This window comes from Leuresthes tenuis, unplaced genomic scaffold (assembly GCF_036924035.1).
Source record: "Leuresthes tenuis unplaced genomic scaffold, fLeuTen1.0.hap1 SCAF_8, whole genome shotgun sequence".
In the NCBI taxonomy this organism is placed as follows: Eukaryota; Metazoa; Chordata; class Actinopteri; order Atheriniformes; family Atherinopsidae; genus Leuresthes; species Leuresthes tenuis.
This window is the reverse complement of record NW_027325362.1, coordinates 5,989,648-6,012,584: the sequence shown is the minus strand read 5'-3', so window position 1 is coordinate 6,012,584 and position 22,937 is coordinate 5,989,648. Positions and strand designations below refer to the sequence as shown.

At 41.9% G+C, this 22,937-nt stretch overlaps 1 protein-coding gene across 2 annotated transcripts; it reads left to right on the top strand.

Moving 5' to 3' along the window:
* wipf1b (WAS/WASL interacting protein family, member 1b) lies at positions 1-21,861 on the top strand. Of its 2 annotated transcripts, XM_072390581.1 has the most exons (10): positions 1-111; positions 5,535-5,642; positions 14,288-14,390; positions 14,623-14,752; positions 15,938-16,078; positions 16,174-16,891; positions 17,339-17,439; positions 17,579-17,803; positions 18,316-18,429; positions 20,262-21,861. In XM_072390581.1, the coding sequence occupies exons 3-10, from the start codon at positions 14,331-14,333 to the stop codon at positions 20,312-20,314; spliced, it is 1,542 nt and encodes a 513-aa protein (XP_072246682.1). In that variant the 5' UTR covers positions 1-111; positions 5,535-5,642; positions 14,288-14,330; the 3' UTR covers positions 20,315-21,861. The 2 variants fall into 2 exon arrangements, with proteins under 2 accessions (XP_072246682.1, XP_072246683.1); XM_072390582.1 differs by lacking the exon at positions 5,535-5,642.
* The last annotated feature ends 1,076 nt before the right edge of the window (positions 21,862-22,937 follow it).

Sequence of the window (22,937 nt, the reverse complement as noted above, 5' to 3'; positions counted from 1 at the left end):
TTCTCCTCTACAGACTTCAGGATTGGCTGCGGAGCTCTTCAACGCCAACCGCAGTTTATTTACGGTCGATGGAAGATTTTCAGCCGTGCACAACATTTCAAACTTCTAGAGGTAGGCTAAGAAAACGTTACGTTAAGTTTGGTCGGAGTCTGGATTTGTGTGCGGGTGTGGAAAATCGGAAAGCGGAAACCGTGAGACCCGAGTTCAGGGACCACTGCTGGATGCACGCACACATGCATGAACAACAAAAAGCCCTTACAGTTAGCTGCACAGACTGCGTTTTGTAGGCTACAGTGGTTGCGGAGGAGAGTATGTTGGACAGAAGGCCATTTGGCTGCATGCAGTAAGGTACTCTTCATGCACTAAAGGCTTGAGACAGTGTTGCAGAAGTTTATAGAAGTGTTTGTTGTGAAATGTGGAATTCAGAGTAATGTCATATTGGTGTGACAGTTTCACAGGGAACAAGTTCTTCCTCCACAGTTACTTAAAGCCATGCTGAGTCACATTATGACACAGTAATGTAACCGATGCTCTTGTGCTTTTTGACATTTTGGAAATTTTTAGTATGTTTTAAATGGACTTCTCTGTTTCTGCATCTGTGTTGCTACAGAGTTTTGAAAAACATTTTTTTTATATATTGCGCAATCTGATATTTATTGTAGGTTCTTCTTTTGTTTCATGGTGGTTTGACCTTGAAGATGGTCGTGTGCTCTAGTTCAGAGCAAATATGTCATACGCTGAACAAAAATGAAATTTAAACTGGACAAGATGATGGAAGTGGAAAGTTAGATTTGAAAGCTTAGTTGACAAAAATAAGATTCCAGTGACTTTTGAGATAAGTTGATGTTGGTTTTGCTTTGAGGCAACGTGTCATCTTGACAACCAGAAGATTTTATGCTTGAGACATTAAGCGTAGTCCAAAGCAGGACCCAGCAGTTCATCCTCATTTTTCAAATGCTCACTAAACCGGGGAATGTTTTCAGAAGGGATGAAACTCCCAGAAGTCACTAAATGTTTATAAAAGGCGAACTCATTAAAGGAACCGTGTAACAGTTACTGAGTGGGATTATCGTATTAGTCTGGCCAAAATTTGCTTTTAAAATGTTCCTAAAACATGCTAATCCCAGTGAAATCGTATGAAATCAAAGCTCCCACAGCTGGACCAGCACACCAGATGATGCAGTTAGGTTTTGAGTCGCTCCTGCATGTTTTGTATTAATACAGCCAAATTTCCCATGAAGCTACTCATCAAAACAGCGTTTTCACAAACTGAGGGGTGACGTCAGTTCCTTTGTGAGCTTCTTATTTCCAGCCTGACTCGAACAAGGTGCTTTGAGGTTCTCTTTCAGCACAGTTTGCCAAAGTATGAGAGGTTTATTCTAGCCCTGTGATGCGACTGGCGACCCGTCCAGGGTGTACCCTGCCTCTCCCCCAATGGAACAGACTCCAGCCCCCCCACCCGCGACCCCCAACTGGAGTAAGCTGGTATAGAAAATGAACGATTGGATCTTTCTTCTTATTCTGTTGGTGTTTCCTTCACATTTGAGCTTTGCAACAAACTTTGACTGGACCACATCAGGCGTCACATGTTACCTTTTTATGATGCAGTTATCTGTAGATGTACACTGTGCACACCTTTCTTCATTTTGGATTAAAACAGTTCCTTTGGAAAGCTACTAGTTCAGTTATTATTGCGCCAGGCCAGTCGGATTATGGTGAGGTTTCATCAAAAGTGTGTTGGTCATTGCACAACAGCGAAAAGCCTTGTGAATGTGCTCACGTTGCCTCTGGTTGTGTTCGAATTCATGTGCTTTGTCACTGAACTAGTTTTATCTCATTGTAGCTCTGAGGTCTTGGCATTCCTCAGGAGCACAGTGGGGCGATTCCAGCGTTGGTTAGGAAGTGAGGGGCTGGTTGGCTCTCAGTCATATCCCCCCCTGCTCTTTAATTTAGTCAGATTTGTCTTGAACAGACTTTCTTTTTTTTTTTTGCTGGGAATATTGAGCCGATCTGACTGAATTGAAATACTGTTCTGGATCACATTGTGGTTTTGTGGTCAGAAGAGTCTTGTATTTTGTGTCATCCATGTGGGTATAAGTAGAAACATATTGCATTACTATGCTCTCCTTTTGTGCTCAGCTTCCTGTGTAAGCATGTGATCTTGACATCACTCTGTACATCTAACTCTAAAACTCATGACCATGTGCCTCATGTGTGGTTGGTGTCCAGCCCAGCAGGCAGGCTATCATCAGGAAGTGCCACAGTGTGAACTTGCAGCACTTGATTAGCATTCATCCTGCAGTCTCCATCCTTCAGTCTCTTTTAGGCAGACTGGCCCACAGTTAATGAGTCCTGTGTAATCTGGTGACTGATTACAGAGCATCTAAAGTGACCAAATTGCCTGTGGGCGAGCTGAACTAATGTTCATGTGACTGTGACATCAGGGGCAGTCCCTGGAACCAGACAAGAAAGTAAAAAAGCTCAAATCTGCTGCTTAAATGGTCAGTTTAGGCTTGCTTCAAAAGCGACTCCATCCCCTTAAAGAACAAAGTTACAGCTGAAATAGATACATTTAAGGTTTTGATCATGAGCTAATGTCTTTCATGACAGCTGTAGGGGTAACTATTACCTTTTCTTTTTTTTAATTCTCTCCAGGCTTTAAATTGTGCATAATTAGTGGTGTGGTCACTATGAGTCCGTGGGAGACTCATCATTTTATCAGCCATACTTTACACTTTAACTTCCAAAACCTAAGACGATGACAACCAAATGACAAACTTACAACTTCAAACAGCAACCCACAAACCAATGACGGAAGTCACAGAGGCTATATTATTCTTTATTTATAGTACATTATGTAAGTTAGAAGATTAAAGGTATATTCCTTTGCTTTTTTCAGCCCAACTCTTCTTGCTTAGGAGGTAAATATTAACATTTGCACTTAACAGAACTTACTTAACAGAGACATTATCAGTGGAGACACTGCAAGGTCATTGCTTATGTCAACCGGTCTCAAAGAAGAAGAACAGAGAGCACTTCCTCCACCAAGGCCACTGCCTTAGTCTGTATGCTGCTGGAACCTGTCCCAGGTGTCATAGGATGAGAGGCAGGGCACTCCCTGGACAGGTCGCCAGTCAGGGTCACACAGAGGCGAACAACCACACACACATCCCCAGTTAATCTAACGTGCGTGTTTCTGGATTATGGGAGGAAGCCGGAGTACCTGGAGAGAACCCATGCATACACAACATGCACACTTCACACAGCCAAAGTTGGCGCCGGGACACTTCCAGCTGAGAGGCGACGGTGCCAACCGCTACATCACCATGCAGCCACTAAAACTTTCCAACCCTTGTTTTGTTTTCCACATAAAAAGCAAAGTCAAATCTCCATTTATTTGGAACATCATGAGAACTCTTTGCCTGAAGATAAATGTGGAATTCTTCCTTGGAAGTGTTCAAAAACTGGTTAAAAGAATGCAATTTGCCACAGCGTAGTCGCATATTTTGTAAAAACAGAAGCCAGGGAACACTGAATTTGAATTCAGTGGTATTAAAGCTAGCTTCTGGCTTGCTAACTTGCTGTTCAGATAAATATCGTTCAGTTTTCAAGTTGTTCCTTGAGTTGTTCTTGCAGTTTTCTGTAGTTTCAGCCTGAATTGCTGATGTTGCATTCACAGAACATTGCATCAGTATGTACTACAATAAAAAGCCAAATACATGGCATTCAGTCTAAAAGCTGGTTTCTGTGCACATGACTAGTTAAACTTAGAAAATCGCCTGCTGTATGATTTTTATTATCCTGCCTGCAAGTGTATGCTGCTTTGATCAAGAGTTTGCTATTTATTCAGTCTTCTTCTATTACATGATTTAAAAAAAAAGGTACTTCAAAGCTTTTGAGGAAACAGTCCAGATTTCTGAGGAATTGCCTTGTTTGAACCATTTTATAAAGGAATATGAAGGAATGCTTGACTTTGGGATGTTTGTAAGTTTACCCCAAATCAGTTTTCAGTACCGACAGCGACCACACATTTGTTTTGCATGAAGTTGAGGTGCAGATTTTGAAGTGTTAGCACTTTGTTCTTGATGTATTAGCCAGTTGCAGTGTGAGGAACACTGGCCTTTTTATATCGTAGGCTGAAGTTTGAGCTCAGACACATTTTTCCTCTCCGTGGAGACTGGAATCTGGTAAAGAAAAACAGCTGAGTACACTGGGGAAAGCCATGGTGACTCTGCTGCTGAAGTTGGCTTTAAAGGGTAGACGAGTCAGAGTATGAAAGCACAGTCGATGGTGGGTTGGCAGACTGCCTCTGACTGTTGCGAGGCAGGAAGTGTGACACGGAGAGTACAGGAAGTGACTGCTGCGGAGCTACGCTAACCTTTTTGTTCAGCAGCAGTATGAGCTGGGATCAATTTACTTTCAGGTGGAGAATAACTCCACTCTGTCTGAACAAGCTAGGAAGGGCAAATGGACTGCAGTGATTCTGCACAAGCAGGTTTATTGTTGTTCACCATGCAGCTAAAGACTGAGAAGTGCAGCCCGGATCAAAATTGGCCCCCAGTTTCCAGTCAGTTAGCAGGTTGCAGTGACAGCAACAGAACAAAATCAGTGGCAGAGTCACAAGTACTGATCTTAAGTACAAGTTTAAATACGTGGGCTTCATTTGACTCCATCTCAGTATCATTTGTCATTTTGATAAACAGTTAAAGCATGTGCAGTGACATCTCTCAAATTGTTTCTGACTCTCTACAAAACAAGGAATCAGTTCAAGAAGAAAATAATCAAGTTGGTGGAAATGCAAAACCCAAACTTTAAGCTGTTGTCTGCCAGCAGACGACTTTTCTCCAAACCGATCGCCTTCACGTGCACTCCTGGACGTGCACTCCTGGACGTGATCCCCATATCTGGCTGCTACACGAGGAGCTCTAAAACATCAGCTATTCCCCCGAGAGGCCGTCTTTTGATGATAGCCAGTCGGGCCAAACAAGAGAACAGTCACTTCTCCACTCTGTGTTATATCATGGATTTTTCTTAAATGTCTGGTCTCGGGACACGCAGAGGAAGTAGTGTTTCACAATAATGTCATTGTGTATCAAACCCGATGCAACGACATCAGACTTTTTGAGCTGCTCAGCCCAGTGGATGGAGATGGTCTGATGTTAAAACCTTGAACTGACTTTAACCCACATGGAAACACTGGTAAATTACTGCATTTGAGTTTAAAAGTTGCATCAAACTTTGCGGCCAATTGGAGATGTATTTGTTGATTTATATTCTCAGTGTTTTATAGACCTGCTTTTGCAGACTTCTTCTTAAGTGGAGACTTTATTACTCCTCCCCCTCCATCAGGTGGGGAACTGAAAAAGAGGATGTGGTGAATACCATATATAAAGCCTGCGTATGGTGAAGTAGGACTTCTCTGAATGTGTGTTGTGAGTTTAGAGGAAGAGGAATCAAGAAGTTTTACCAGCACCGAATGTTTTTTTAAGATTTTTTTTAGATGCTGCTAACCTTCTGCTTTTTTCCATTTTCAGCTGTATGTGGCTGCTGTTCACATTTTGCATTTTTATGAGGAATGAACTAAGGTGCTTCTTCTACTGCCTTCTGAACATACTGCTAATTCTTCTATGGACTCAGATTGAGTAAGTAGCCTTGTTTTTATTTTCTTTGCCTGTCAAATGTGCAGCAGCAGTGTGGGAGGGACGTCTTTCGTCTAAGTAGGCCTCATGCTGGTATCTTTTGGAGTAATTCAGTTGCAGTAATGTAGTTGTGTGTAACTTATCTGCCAGTGAGTGTCTGGACCATTTGTTTTCCATATGTTTGCTTGAATTTAACTGTAAAACAAAGTGAGAAATCTGACCACATGTTGATGAGTAGTTTGATATTAGTCTGGATGACAAGACCAACTTTACTGAGCCCAGATACAGTACATTTGCTCTGACTTTGAATCATTAGAACTTGAGCAGTTATTAATTAATGATGTGTTCTGTAAGCTCCGTGTTTCACTGTGAAAATAGACAATATGTTACATTACAGCCTCAAGACATAGGGCTGCAGAAATGATTGAACAGACACGAATGAAATCAAACCAAATCATCCTTTAGTATTTTGTGGATAATATTCCCTGCTTGTGCTCTCAGGTCTTCACTTGTTGTGTGGTCTCTCTCTGCATGGTTACATGCACAGTTGAATTGAGCTACAGTTACAGCTTGACTGGACCGTTTAACTGGACCACCATCCTGGTAGCTGTTGACATTCAGTAGAATCGAGTTATTAACTGACGTATGTCCGGTGCTGTGAGGTTTAGATATTCTGCTGCTTCTAACTTCCTCTGTGGGAGAGCATTAATCGTGTAAGTACAGCTGAATCCACTGCACAGACGTTGAGTTGAATAGTGATTTATAGTGACCGCTGCAGTGATCAAATAAAGATTTTATTAGAGCAGAGCGACAGTCTGGAAATGCTTTAACAGGTCGTGAGTTGACACATCAGCTTAATGGGCTGATTTTTTTTAAAAACTTTAGACTTACGTGTAAACGCGCATTTTAAAGGTCCAGTTTTGGCCAAACTGATTTAAAGATAATGTTTTTATCTTGTGTCAGTCTGGCTTTCACCCGCTCACTTTGATTTAGATCAGGTGATTTTCTCAGCCAGTAAAGAATTTTCCACCTGTTTATCTGAAGAGTCTTTTCGTATATTATGGACCGCTGAACATACTGAATATACGTATGTTCAGGATTGTTATCCTGCTGAACAAAGAAATGTCATAGAGTGAGCTTCAAGCGTCCAAGTGCACGGAAAACTCCCCTATAACCTGCGGCAGAAAAATAGGCCATGTGGTCGATCCCTTTTGGTGCTTTTGCACCAAGTATTGAAGCCAGTTCCCTGGTTTTATTTTGTGTCCCCCGCAGGAACAGTGTCTGATTGCTATTCATTTATTGGGTTTTATTTAGCTTCTTAATAGAGTAGTAGCTTCCCACAACATGGGGGAACCATCTGTAAAGTAACTGTATGGTGATGAGTCCAGATGACGTACGTTTATGGTGACGAGTTTGGAACCCGATGTGTCTAAAAAAGAGAAAAGAAAAACTAAACAACAGATCTGACACTGGCCTCTAAAACGTGCTCATACTCAAGCCGTTAGAGAAGCACCAATGTGATTCACAGATGTATGTCTGCCTCTGGGAGAGTTGTTGCTGTGGGCCAACAAAGGCTTTTACTACATGATGCAAAAGAGAATGTGTTCCTCGGTTTATCAGGTTGTTTTCTTTTTTTCCTAATTCACGTCCTTTTTTTAAAGTCTCTCTGTTAGATATTTGCCTTTGTTTGGGGTCCTTATCTTAAGTATGTCCACTTGCTCGATCATTTCTTTCTTTCACATCCTCACAGAAGGCTTTTTATCAGCTTTCAGTAAACCCTCGGCCACGTGTGATCTCTTTTGAGTCAAAAAACACGTTCTCGCCTTGCACTCTAAAGCTTGTCTTAAAAGGACAAGTTTTCATAAACCTACTCAGATTAAAGCTCATAAACTTTCATGCAGCAGCCATTCTTTCATATTCATTAGGAGTCCATAACGAAGAATAAACTTGAAGGAAACTTTTGAGGAAAAAGGGAAAAATAATGGTAATGTGGTTATATTGCACATCCTTGTGATTTGATAGATTAGGCTTTCTGTCTGTTAAAACTTTGTACTGAAACAGATTCTATTTGAATGTGAGGAAGGATGTAAGGAAGTCATTAGTATCCGGAATAAACAAAGACATATACTCCACCTTTAGTTTGATCCTTTCCACACTTCAAATAAAGAATAAAACCTGCTGAGTTGAGGACTAAAGTGAAGCAAGTAGAGCCTCATGTGTTTCCAGATATGTATGTGTGTGTGTGTGCGTGTGTGTGCGTGTGTGTGCGTGTGCGTGCGTGTGTGTGCGTGCGTGTGTGTGTGTGTGTGTGAGCGAGCAAGTGCATCTGAACACACTACAGGATGTTAGCTTAGCCACTCAGCGCTGTTTCTGCCCACCTCAGGCACATTTATTACTACCCTGGACTGCATTCAGTATGTATGAATTTACGTTCTGTCTGAACTCAATTTGACCCGTTTTTAGTTTTTCTTTGGTTTCCAGCGAAGACACGCATGTGTTTTCACACAGTATGTAATCCTAATAGTTTTGAATTATCGTAAACAAGCTGTGTTTGGTGGTCTTATGGTTTATGGTGCCTCGTTGTTAGTTGTTCATTTGTGAGTCCTCTGAGAGTCTCAGTGGAGTTGAGTTAAAATATGAAACATCATTTCTATAATTAACTTCTCACTGTGTCTGTGTGTGTGTTTAAAGCTTACCTCGGACTGGTTAAAGTACGATAATGTGTCTTTCACCTTCAGATAGAAGACGGAATGGAAAATAGAAGCAGTATCGAGAGAATGGTGGTGAAAAAGTTTTGACAACCTTACTTGTTTGACCTTCAATTCAAGCGTTAAGCCAAGTTTAGATTATGAGACTTTTACTTTTGTTGGATCGTTGTATAGTTCACATTATACAGCTATGGGGGTGACACACTATAAAGTTTTTTTTTGTGTGGCTGAAGACTTAGCCAGAGTTAGTTCCAGCTGCCATGCAGATGTTTTACAGTCTCTTATGCTAACCATGAAGAGAAATGGCATTTTTCTCTTCTCTCCGTCATCGATGTGAACAGACTGCAGCAGACTGTGGCCCCTGACCTCGTGTCTTGTGCTGTCATTGGCTGCAGTTCACCTCCGACAACTTTTTGAAAGTATAAAACGCGCTAGTTGGAGGCTAAGATGTCTTCACAAGCCTCACAAATGAGGACTGTTGAACCTATGATCTGAAAGAACAACTCATTTGCCTCAGTTCTCGGCCATTTGTCTGCAACCTCCAACAGTTTCTGTGAGGTGAAAATCAGGTTTGCAATCCTGTGGTGATAACTAGGCTTTAGGAACATGAAGCGAAAAAAGTGACCTGGATATGCTGGATAGTTTTGACTTGAAGCAAAGGTGAAAAAAAACCCAAACTGCACTTCCTTTTCTACAGTATGCATTACGAGCCCATGTGTGAATGGCAGCCCTCTCTGCAGGGAGGTGTTTGGAGACAGAGCTGAGGCATAGCAGCGGAAGGATCTGCAAGTTGTATTTATTCAAATTCTTAAGCTAACCTCTTCTCAAGGTTACCAAGTTCTGCTTTAAAAAGTAACCAAAATGTAATACTTTGCTTTTAAGTGACATCCACAGTGGTCTCTGAAAGCCTTTAAGTCGGCTGTGTGAGTTAATCTTAGAGCATCAGAACATATTCAGCCCCTGAATGTGTTCATATGTGACATTAAGGAAGGAGCAGGTCGCTGTCAACGTTAGACGTGTTTACATGACACTAGGAAAAAGCTGATTACTGCGTTAGTCAGCTTGGACAAGGCCGGCGGTCCAGTTAATTAGCCAAGTTGAGCTATAATCTTAGGTCGACACAGCTGTGCATGTAAGGGTACTGAGTATCTGTGTCAGGGAAGGTGTACATGAAACTCTTATTAGGATTTAGAGCCACAGGCTGAAGAAGACTTTTTATGGTCATTTGTAAACTTAAACATATATGAGCCTTTGTGTGTGTGTGTGTTGGTTATGTCTCCTCAAAAGATGCAAAACCTTTAATGCCCTCATATCTCTGTCTGTCAGGAGACATGGCGAATGCTTTATTAGGCTGTGTGTGAGGGAAGATAGAGGGAAGTTTTGTAGTCGATTTAAAATTTCAACACAAAAGCGGATGTTTCTGCATTGTCTCAATTCAATGCTCATTTTTCTCTTTGAAATGATAAGATTTTAAAGTAACACGTTGGTAAAATGCCATCCATCAGCTATGTAAAACCAGGGAGGGGTTTTCCGCCACAGGCCTCTGTCCTTGCAGCCTATGAGTCCCAACTGCTTGTCTTTCATCTGCACTTGACTCAGTATTATTTCGTCAGTGCTACAGGAAATGAGTCAACATGCTAGCTTAGATGTTCTGTCCTGAACAGAACTATGAAAGCAGCAGTCACATTAAAACAAATTATAACCACAAATAAAGACGGTGTCAGCCCTGCTCTTGAGGTTCAGCATAATCTGCTAACTCTTTGTGAGTTCACTTTAGCCTTTTAATGTTAGCCACACAGAGGAAGAGGCTGAACAGAAGCATGTAGTTGTTTGCACGGTGGCTATATACAGTATGTGTGTATTTGGCTCTTCTAAATTTGCAGCCAGATGTTTTCTCCTGTACAGTTTTCTTTCTTTCTTTCTTTTGATCAAACTGTATATAGATCCTGATGATGTGTTCTCCGATTTCCGAACTTGAGGCTTTACAAACCAGTGGGTGACGTCACTGTTGCTATGTCCATCTTTTAGAATCCATCCTGAGGTAGAGTAAACTGTAGACAGGTCTCCGGTGCAGCTGAGGCCGTGCACGCTCACACTTACACATATATAAAGATTTTTTTTTTTTAACTGAGAGGAAACTGACGTAGGCCGAGGAAAAATATGAAAACTCCACACAAAAAGTCCCCAAACGGATATGCAAACCAGGAACCCCTTTGCCACAAATGGGGTCATATGTTGTATCAGCTCTTCAGATTCTGTGGAAAAACAGTGTATTTCCAAAAAAAGTGTTTAAAAATGGGGCCTTGATAAGACTCTGCTGACCAGGCAGTCTGCCATTCTTATGCAATCATATGAGCAACTCATATTATTATTTTTAGACTATGAGACAATTTGCTGTGTAGCTCAGTCATCAATTTGGGATGTAACATCGAAAGTCCTCCAAAAAAAATGAACTTCTAAGCACTGTATGTCAAGCAGAAGTGATATCTCTAGATATAGCTGCCAGCTGTTACCATCAGACCCTCCTTCTGCTCTGCATTAGTGCTGAGATGTTTTGAATTAGCTGGTAACCCGCACTGTATGATGACAACAGTATGTCAGCGAGTTGTGACCGTCCTCTGCTGTAATTTAAGGTCACAATGAGTGGTTTACAAGCAAAACTGGTAGTTTCACATCTGTGAGGCTGCAGCAAATATTTTTAGAAACTCTGGTTGTCTGAAATATCAAGAAAAAGACGCAGAAATGACCATCAGTGCGCTCTGTGCAAGTCAGAGTCTTGAAATGGGGGAGTTTTTATAAATAAATTTGGAAAGAAGCTTCTGTCCTCAAACTTCTTCGTGGTATTTCTGTGTAGTTTTGAGTCTTTGGCTGATTTGAATGTGACCACAGAATTTGTTAAGAAGGAATCACAGCCTCAGGTTTCCATGAAGTCCAACTTCCGCTCGACTTCACTGTGCTTCTTAGTTGTCTGGTCATGCTGACATTCCCATGCATTCCGCCCCCATGGGAAGGGTGGCAGGTTTCAGCTGTGTTATTGAGGCATATGTACTGTCCTGTTCGCTCTCAGCGAGCTTATTTTCTGTGGAATTTAAGTGCTTTTTAACATAATGGTTTATTTTTGGGAAATTGACAGTTGCATAAAAGATGAATGCAAACAGCATAAGTGATCACATGGAACATCCTGTTTTAGGGTGAGGTTAATATCTGCTATATATGCATTAATTGTGTTGTGCCACAGAGTTAGTTGTTTTTTGGTTTGACGTCATCTCCATTCAGATGAAGTTTGGATTGTCAGGGGATATTTTGCTCTTGGAGATTTTTGATGAAACAGGAGCTTCAGAGTTCCTTGAGGAAGCGAAGGCAACATATTGCCTACAGTGGAAAGTCTCACCTGTGTCTAAGTGAGTTGTTTAAGGAGGAAAGCCCTGCAGGAATGAGTGAGCTCTGTAAAAAGGAGGCTTGTAGAAGATGTAAGGGTAAACGTCAAGATTGTGGAGAAAATTATAGAGATCATGCTGAAGGAGGGAGGGAGAGGTGATAAACTCATGCATTGGGGTGCGAAGCACAGTCGAGAGAAGGAAAATGAGAATATTAAAATGATGCGTAGCTGTGATGTTGAGGTGTCAAAGTCATCCTGGCAGCCGGATGGCTGCGGTGCTGGAGGCGTGTGGTGACTTCCTGTTTGTTGCTGCATGCAGGAAGTCAGAGGCCCCTCGAGGATGGTCTGAAGTCTGTGTGACTTGAAAAGAATTGAGAGGCAGAGCCGTTTGAGTATTTTTGTGAGCTTGAGCGGGGGGGATTTCAGTGTGAATTTGAATATGTGTGTGTGAGGAACAGTGTGTAATGTGCAGTTTTAAGTGTGTGCAACTTGGTGCACTTAATTCTTGTTAGCATTGATTATACAGGTGGGAGTAATCCTATGAAAGTGATATCATGGGTGTATTTGTAGGCATGATTTGTCCTGAGATGACTAGAGTGTCTGCAGAGTTCTGTTGATTACAGCTAAAACAGAAAAGATCACATTTCTCCAGTTATAGCATTTCTACATTGGCTTCCTGTAAAGTTTAGAACAGCTTTTCACTTAAAAAGCCCTCAGTGGCATCGCTCTGTCATATTCAAATGACCCAAGTCTGTGTAGGGAAGTTCCTTCAAAACTGTGCTTAAAACTAACTCTTAAAAAGAGCTTTTACTTAACCAATGATCCTTTGGGTAATATTAGCCTTCAAAAGCCTGTTGTTTAGTGTATTTTAACCCTTTTTATTTGCTTTTTGCTTATGTTTTATTGCAAATCATTTAATCCTTTATAAAACTGCTGATGCTTCTGCACTCTATCTAAATCAATATTTGATTTAAAAGCTCCCCTTCACTGCTATTTTATTCAGCACAGTGCTGAAAGCTTGTTAGATTGATATGAATTCTGATGGCAAAGGACATGTTCTCATGAGGAACTCGGTAAGGACTTTTTTGTGGTGCTGTGGCTTCTCATCTGACAAACAGCAGTGACTGTGGAGACTGTACGAAGTAAAAGATTTTATTTGAGTTGACATCAGCTACACTGTTAGTGTTAGTAAATGAGTCACTTATGAGTAAGCGGCCAATCAGAGTTCTTTTACAGCACCGACTGTTCAACAAGCAAACATTTAAAAAAGTGATGCTTTTAGCTGCGACAGTGTAAAGACTTCTGTATCACACAAAGCTTAGATTTCTGTCAAGTCCTGCACGAACCTCATCTCTCACCACTTTCACAGACACGTGAATGAAACTGTGACAAGTGGCCGGTGCCCGAATCACTAAGCAGTCCACTCAAGTTATGCATCTCATGCCTGTAAAGAGCTTAAGTGGCAATGTGTACTAACTATGACGTTTGAATTAGCCGATGCATGTTCTGGTGTTTGTTAGATTCCTTTAAAGTTTTGGATCAGGAAGTGTAGTTTATCATTCATCACCAGTTCAGAGATGAACTTTAGAACACTTTTGAGGTACAATTATCCATTGTAACAGATTATGGATACGGTCCTAAAGTTGCACTGATGGCAGAAATGAATTGTAATATTTTGAACTGTACTGTTATTTGAGTGGAATTACATGAAATGAATTAAATGCAGCAACAGTTGCACAAAGCAGTTACGCAGAATCCTTGCATGTTTACAGGTTTCATGGCACTTGACACTCAAGTTCCTGCTAGATGACATATTTATAACCTGCGATTTATCACATGCCAAACAAGCTGTATGTTTGCTTGACTCTTAGTTCCTCAATACATAACCTACTGAATGAACTGAGGATGTGTAATTATTATGGTACTAAAACTAAAAGCTGCGTTTCTAAACTTTCAGTCATCTATGCAGTTGCTGGAGTTTTATTTGTTGAGCACAATCGCTTCCTGCTGAAGCCACCAGAGATGAGTCTGTGATGTCTGCCAGTATAGGACATAACCCTCCAAAGTGTCAGTCTGTATTCTGCGAATATCTTCTCAAACTCTCAAACACATTTAGGGAAATGAAAGTAACTGCTGCTACCACTGCTTCTTGAGAACAAGAGCTTTCTTTCTCCTTGTTTACTCACTCATCACCGTCGCTGCAGCACAGTCGGATGCAAACGTTTAATTGCCATTAGATGCAGCTTTCAATTATGCTTTTGTTTCTTCCTTCCTTCAGTAGATAGTCATCATATTTATTGCTTTTCAGAAAATTTAAGTGGCCTGATTAAGTGTGAGAATCCCAACTCATCTCTGCAGAACAAAGATTTGAATGTAAAAATGTCTCGTCTGTGATGGAGGTAAAAGTAACAGCAGGGGAGTCATAATGCAGTGTTTTGATTTATCTTTGGTTTATAGGTGCTCTGCGTCACTGCCTGAAGGGCCCCACTGTCCAGTTTAACCTAGTGAAAACATCTTTCACTACCAGCTTGTTATTTCATTATGTGTGATCTGTCCTCCAGGGTGCAGCATCCAGTCCAAGTAAAGTAAAGAAGAGAGCAGAAGATGCCAGCCCCGCCTCCCCCACCACCCCCAGGGCCTCCCCCTCCTCCCACATTTAATGTTGTAAGTCATCTGTTTCTCCATCCAGCCTTCTGATCGGCCCTCTTTACCCTGGTCAGCAGAGACATCTTGTGGATGAAATATGCCATAACGCCCCCACTGCTGTTTGAGTGGTTGTAAAGAAAACCTGCAGCTTTTTCTCCTCAGAATTGTATCTACCTGTGTTTATTCATTTATTTTTGAGCTTTAAAGATGCTTTCAGTAAAGGTGTGTGGACTCTGTGTTTGTGTTTCAGGCCAACACAGAGAAGCCATCTCTAAACCGTTCAGAGCAGCATGGAAGAAATGCTCTTTTGTCTGATATCTCTAAAGGTACAAGACTAAAGAAAGCCGTTACAAATGACCGCAGTGGACCCATATTGGACAGTAAGTCTGCGCCTGTTTGGTTTTACTTACAAAATGCTGAGATGTTTCAACATGGACCTTCTTATCACTCATGTTTGAGAGGCAGAGCCATCTTAGCTATGGGACACAGTGAGAGCGCCATTACTAGCAACTGCAGCGTAACAACATGGGTTAGTGATGTGAGGCAACCTCAAAGTGCTCCTGGTTGCAGCAGACATCCTCAGATTGTTAAGTGTCTGACAGCATCTTGCAGATGATGCCTATACAAGTTTCCTTTCTTCCAGCCTGTGTTTTATCCTATCACTGCCTGTTATTTGTATGCATGTTATGGTTACAACAGGATTCTAACCAGATCTGGCAGTTTAATTTAGCAGTCAGAGCCTCAAATGTGGAGGAATTCTGAGCATTAATTTACATCCACATGTCCTGGCTGAATATTTAGCTGATTTTGATGATGTCAGTGGTCAATCCTGTTCATTTGGGCTGGAGTGTACGGAAGAGGAGCTCCTACAAATTGAGAAAAGGGAGAAGAGTAAACACAAGGAGGAGTTAAACTTGCTCTCAGTCTGTAGCAGGTTTATCCCCTCTTGGAACAACATGTTTCTTCAGCTAGAAGGTGCTTTGTAAGCCGCATTGTACAGACAGGAGAGTTTACATCTCAGTCGATAACATTGTGGTTTGGCAATTTGCTGCCCCAGGTTGAACTGCACAAAACTTCAATTACAAACTTGTTTTCCAGCTAAATAAATTCCAGCTTCAATTCCCCTGCTACTCTCACACACCAAATGTGCTCTGCAACAGATAGCCTCCCGTGAAATTTCAGGGCGAGGCCTCTCTGTGGGCAAGAGACCCTTTTCCATAATGTTGTCAGAGACTTGGAATAATAACATTACCCTCTCAGTTCCAAGTACTGTCACTTTTACCTCAACAGGGAAGTTTATCCCATTAAAACACATTACAGCAGCTCAGCAGTTGCCAGTAATGGCGTTCTCAATCAATATTGGTCAGAAGATTTGTGTGTACATTAATAATTTAATGAGGAGTAAAAGTGAAACTTACTGGAGTCAGAACTTACTCAGTCACATGTCCAGGTGAAACACAGCAGAGGAAAAAGGAGGATCTGCAGCACACACCCAGAGAAGAAAGCATCCTCATCCTAAGGCAAGAGGTTATGATAAAAAGTTGCTATCTTTTCTTTCTCCTCAGAACCCAAAGGAGGAGGAGGTGGGGGAGGTGGTGGTGGTGGTGGAGGAGGAGGTGGAGGTGGAGGTGGTGGTGGTGGTTTAGGAGGTCTGTTTGCGGGAGGGATGCCAAAACTGAGGTCTTCAGGAAACAGTCACTCCACTGGTAAGAAGTGATAAGTGAAAGTACAATCCAGGAAACTCCTCATACAGTATGAGCTCATATTTCATTTTTCTTTAAATTTTTTTTGTCTGTCCCAGACTCGGGACCCAGCCGAGGACCTATCCTCCCACCAGCAGGCCGCCCGGGTGGGCCCAGCCCTTTTGGTGGTGGTGGCAGCTCCTCTGGCCCGCCTAAATTGCCAGGTGCCCCTACAGGTGCCCGTAACAATGCCCCCGATCTTCCTCGGGGCCGCCCAAATTTTTCCTCGAGACAAGACACTCCAGGAGCCCCTCCGCCTGTACCCAACACACCTAGACCCCTCCAGAACTTCCAGTCTCGCGGGGGCCCGCCATCACTCCCTGGAGGACCCAGACCCGGCCCTGCCTGTGCACCTCCACCACCTAGTGTTCCACCAGGGAGGCATGGATCTCTCCCTCCCCCACCAGGAGGCTCACCAGCCGGACCTCGACCAGGCTTCTCTGCGCCCCCTCCTCCACCTCCTAACAGCAGCAGACCTCCCTTACCTCCAGCTCCAGGAGGGAGGCCTCCGCTTCCTGACGACCGACCACCCCCACCACCAGCCCCCTCAGGAGGCCAACGGCCATCCATGCCCCGTGACATGCCCCCTCCTCCCCCATCTGTCAATTCCAAACCACCTCCCTCCTTCTCTTCCTCATCCAGTCGTTCCCCAGCTGGTGGAGGTGGGCCACCTCTGCCACCAGGGCGACCAGGCCCTCCCCCCATCCCACCCAGCCCGGCTGGAGGGGATGACCACAACACACCTCGTCTGCCCCAGAGAAACAGCTCGCTCAACAGGTACCGATGAAAACTGTCTGCTTGATGGCTTTGAGAAACAAATCGGTTCACATCTAATAGCTGTTTTTCACACATCATGCAAAAGTCTTCTGGTGGCTTCCATAGAAAATGCTTTTAATTGAGTTGTTGGAATTTTAGGCCAAATTAAGCTCTCATTTTTCAGTTTTCTTAACTCACCTCAATCTGAATTGTACTGGGAATTTTCCAGTTGTAACCACAGTGTGTGCTGAGCACATAGATTGGAGTATTTGGGAGATTCCCTGGTTTGCTCCTGAGGTTCTTATGCCTGAACTGTTCTGGCAGGTGTCAGGTTATTCACCTTGAAAATATATCTGTTGATGTATCATTGTTTTAAAAACATCTGTCGACTTAATCGCTTTAGTCTCCATTTAAGATTATTTTGTGTGAAACTGATGTATAGATTAAGATTCAGTTTTTCTTCTCTAGCCATGCTCCAGCACCGCCACATGGTCGGACAGGACCTCTCCCTCCTCCACCAAATGAGAGACCACCATCTTTTGGAAGGAACCAATCATCAGCACGCACAGGTGAATAGTCTTCATTGATTGTCTGAAAGATGGATTACTGTGGCTCATAAACGATAGATGAGAAATGTCAAGGATGCTGTTTTTATTTGGTATTCAGTGTCATGAAATCCCTAAACAATTTTTATTTCTACGTCCAAAGGCCCTCTTCCTCCCCCACCTCCTTCCGGTCGTAACGTGGGTGGAGGTAGCGTGAGGTCATCGTCTGCAGCGTCTCCCGTTGGTAGGCCAGGCCCAGAGCCCCCGCGTGGTGGGCCTGGAGGCAGACCTCCCCTGCCTCCGGACCGGCCGGGGCAAGGAGGGGCCCTTCCTCCTCCACCACCCATGGGGAACGGTTTCCAAAACTCTCACCACAACCAAATACAAGGTGAGTAAATCCCTCAAAGTTGAGATGAAATTTGAGTTCTGGTAAAATTGAATTGGAATTAATACAATTAATTCTAGAGAATAAGATTAAATGATTACAGCGAGCAGAATGAGGTTAAAGATGCGTGCCACGGGAGGCTTTACAGGCATATGGTGCAAACTCCTTCTTATAGAGAACTGGCCATCTTTTTCTGAATGAGCTTTGATAATCTAAAAGAAATGAAACCGCTGCCCTCAGTGTTGTTTTTACCACATAGCTCAGCAAGAGCAGAGAAACCCACTGGCCTCCATTTCTGTTGTTTTTATCCTTCCACCTTATGAAGTGAGTTTGTTTAGGAAGGCAGTGGGTACAAGGAGTAATGGGGGGCTTTAGAAGTCCTGCCTTAAAAAAACGACCACGTTTCCTGTGCCTCAACAAAAATCCATTCCCCTCCGTTCATATGAGTCCGTTCATAAGAAATCATGTGAGTGGATACAGAAACCACTCAAACCATCATTTCTTTCCTTGAACAGATGAGTGGGAGAGCCGGTTCATTTTTCACCCAGTGTCAGACTTTCCTCCACCTGAGCCCTACGTTCCCTTCCAAAAGACCTACCCAAGCAAGATCTCCAAGACAGACGGCAGAGGTGAGTCACTCATGTACCCGCACACAAAATTCCAATGATACTGAGATCACTGCAGAGACATTCAGGGTTTATTGAGATTCCTAAAAGTTGCCATGGACAACAGAAGAGTATCAGTGTGAAACCGAAGGCAACACAATAATGGATCTGATAATCTCAATTATCTTATGTTTAAATCAGGTGAAACCGACTTAAAGAAAAAGTGATGAATTGGACACGCTTAGATTTGTCTTTTGGCTCAGATCTTTCTTCACCACGGCAGAACAGCTCCATTCCTGAAATAATTGAACTTCCCTCCTCAGGGCAACAACCCAGAATGACAATCCACCATTGTCCATCTGAGAACCGTGGCCTTAGATTTCAAGTCTCCTCCCAGCTGCAAATCATCACAGTCCAACCTGTTCACCTCTTAGTGAAGCCAAGCTAGATTATGTCAAACAAATCCTTTTTCACAAATCTCAACTTACTTCCATGATCATCCTTGACTTGTGGCTTTACTAACCAGTCCCACAGGCTGCTTTGGCCTTCACTAAATGCAGAAATGAGGCTGTTTATCTAGTTTTAGCCTGCCAGTATATAAACTCCCCAAAATAGATAGGATTATCTAAGGTATTATTATCTTATTATAGGTATGGTATTATCTAAGGTGCTTATCACCCATAAGCATACTTTTATCTAAGTGTCTCAATTTCAACATTTGATATGTTTTCTATGCTCTGTTGTGAAAAGAAATTGGTTTGTGAGATTTCCAAATCATAGCATTTCAAATATTTTGGAGTTTTGGGCTTTAATTTCTGCTTGAACCATTTAGTTTATAATAATCTGTTAACTCATCTTAGCAGTCAGTCCCATGTTTGATAGGGCTGCCTATCTTTGAACCTATGTCTATAGATCTATACCTAGCTGATCGTATAGCTGTCACTTTTTATTTCAATTTAATGTACACATCCATATCCAAACTGCTCCTCTGTAAAATAGAGTAAAAGTAAAATATAGAAGGAATGTATATTATTACACCCACTTTTAGCCACTGAGTGGCAAAAAAAGACGAACTGGAGAACGCATCAAAAAGGTTAAGAGCTGTTGTGCTACATCTACTGTCCAGGTTGTACCCTGCCTCTCGCCCAATGACGGCTGGGATAGGCTCCAAGTCGGATCACGAGTCGGATGTTTTGCCAGTTCTATAAACTGAGGCGCTACCAGGGAAAAGCTTAAAGAACCACCAAAAATGTGCCTCCAAAACCTTTTAATAAGTCGCAGCTATGCTCACATATAACAAGGGTGGATTCTGTACTAAAATGTCATCCAAACTTACAGTTTATATTACAAAAGTTTGGATAAAATAAAATATGTTTCTACAAACCTGTCTGTATACGTATAAGTAGAATGTCGGTTGGGTTCCTCATCGCCTTCATTTTACTGACCGATCCCTCACTGAAGTTCAACCTGGGATTCAGACTTTTATATGCTTCCAGGCTTTGTGTGGTCCACAGATTAGATGAAAGTTCACAAAGATCCCAGTGGAGACCAACTTTATTTCAAGATGATACATATATTTGTAAGGCTCCCAGTCCTAAAATTAGCGGCAGCGGCCATTTTGAATGTTTTTCCACTCAGGGGTCATCCATTAAAACTCTATGTATATATACTATACTATAGGTCTAAATTGAACTGTAGGTGCACACCCTCTAAAGTCTACCTTAAGATGGCACTCTATTGTAAAACTTTGTTGGAAAATAGTCCAAATATGGACCAAGTGCCACCTATTGAAAGAAAATATGATTTAAAAAGGTTCTGAAACCACTAACTCCAATGTTCCTTTGCTTTATTTTTAGGTCCTGGTAAAAAGGAAAGGGGAGCTCCTCCTCTTCCTCCTGTACCCAGGTGAAGAAAAGATGGCAGCCATTTGAACACTTGCAGCGACCCCTCCGTGTCCCTACATGTCTTTTTTTTCCTCTTTGTTACATTCATTGTGCTTTGACCGGCAGCATGTCATCCATGTAGCAACTTTAACATGTAAAATGAACCTGAAGTGCAGCTGACAAGATGCAAGACTGGATTCACAATATTGAGTTTACATCAAGTGCCTCTGCATCAGGAGAATGGCACAGTTAAAACACCAAAGCTGGTTTATGCTCCGGTACGCTGTGTTTTGATGAAAATAAGCTTTTTCAGGATTATTTTACATACCGTGCCGTTTCTAGAGGATGCGTTCAGGTATTTGTATAGCATGTACACGAACCCTGTCTTTCTAATGCACATTAGCTTTATTCCATTAACGTTATGCCTTAGCTAATCCCGATTGCTTGCTAAATACCACATTTTATCAGCCAGCTACACTCTTAAAGAAGAATATAACATCTGACTTGAAAAATGCGACAGGTAGCACTTCCCAAGACCACCTAAACAGGTCAAAACTAATTCAGCTTCTTACAGCAATATTGCAGTAGTGCGGGAGTACAGGCCTTATCATGCAGTAGCTATAAGCTAAGTTTTCATTGTGCCTTTTCCGTTCTGATTGTAACTGAGCTTACTCAAGAGTGGATGAGAGAGATGTCTTTTGTGACCTAAATGCCATTTTTGCTCTTCCATATTTTGGATCACCTCTGTTGTGAGTGTAAAGTCAAAGGCATTGATCGTCAGAACACCTGGAATGATAATGTAGCAAGGCATCTGAGATGCAGAGACAGACTTTTTACCAAAATATATATGACCACAACTTCCAGCCTCTGCTGCATGAAACATCAGGGAAATGTGGTTGTTTGACTTGCTAAAGCCAAATGTGCCTTCACAGCCTGAATGTAGATGTTCATCTGTGTGTTTCCGTTGGAGCCACTGAATGGTACGTTTTGTGAGACAGTTACATGTGATGTAAGCAAGCATGTAATGTAACGTTTCAGATGTTTTAAAGGACGTTATGTGGGGGGGTGATAGCAGCATCAATGAACAACTGAGCTGCTGTTAAAGCTCTCTTGGCTTACAATAAAGGGCCTTTGTATGTATGTGTATGATTTTTAATCAAGTGATTATTGAAGGACGGTATTATTTTAAGTTATGTTTTGAAACTGCAGTATTATGATTTTGCTTTACACAGTACTGCTTTGAACATTTTTTTTTTCTATGTGATGCGTTATTGTCATGTGTATGTGACCAAGAAACATTTTCTTTAAGACAATCGTACGGAAGAAAAACTATTTACATCAAAAAATAAAATGCTTTAAGTTGCTTTACTAAAAAATGCATTGGGTTGAAATGGGCTGCTTTTATTTGTCTGTTTTAATGTGCCTGTTAAATGAATATTTGATGACAGACAAGGACACAGTGAATTATAGTCTCAACAATCGAATTAAGTGACTTGTTTTTGTATTATCAGATAAACCATATGAATCATTTACATTTTTGTGCAATAAAGTGGGCAGTTAATTGATACAATAATGTGTCTGTTCCTGGTGTATTTTACATGATTTGGCTGAAATTTGATTTAATGTTCGATATTATTTTGTCTCCAGTAAAAGCCCACTTGTCTCTTAGTCTGCTCTTTACAACGTCAGAAAAATCAAGCTGTATCTGACTTTATATGCCGCCTAAGTGTTGGTTATTTGTCTCCTGAACCACTGAAATGCATCCTGAGCAGATCACTGCTTCCTCAGTGAAACCCTTGCAGATGGCCCAGAATGTGGCAGCCTGTCTGGTGTTTGATTAACCAAAAAGGACGCGTCACTCCACTGGCTACCCATGTCTGCTCAAATCATATTTGAATCACTAATACTTGCCTACAGAGTTATTTGAGCTCAGTTAATGAGGCTTCTGTTCCTAATGGATCATTATCTGGTAAAGTCTTCTCTATGCATAAGGCAGTCTCAGACCAAACTTACATTTGTGGTTCTGTGATGGTGGAACAAGCTAACAAACACTATCGGAGCAGAGGTGTTATTAGACTCACCTATTCAGAGAACACCTCCTCTATTAATACACCTAACTCATACTTCACACTTCTGAACCTGTTTATAAACTGTCATAGACTCAACGAGTCTACTTATGTCACCTAGACCTACCCTAGGTAGGGACCTATGGTGGGTCTTTTCCGTAAGGCGGGAATAATAAAGCTTATTCATCTATGTGTAAGATGTTTTGGATAAAAATCTCATTCTATTTTCATAGAAACCTTGTGTCAAGAGATACTCTGTTGCCCCCCAGTATTCGATTACTTTCTTGTTGGAGCTGTGATGGCAGAGTGGTTAAGGCGTTGGATTTGAAATCCAATGGGGAATCCCCGCGTTGGTGCAAATCCTGCCCACAGTGTTGATTTCCCACCCTTGGTCAATATGATGAAGGAAATTAAGTCAGTCATCAGTACTATTGCAGTGCAGTTATTGCAGCTCATATTATCAAGCATCTTCAGCTTGTCATTCCTGCAGATTAAGTCACATATAAAAAAAAAAATAGGTGTTAAAAATGTACATAATGAGCATTTGTGTCCAAAATATTAATTTAGTTCCCCAACTATGACG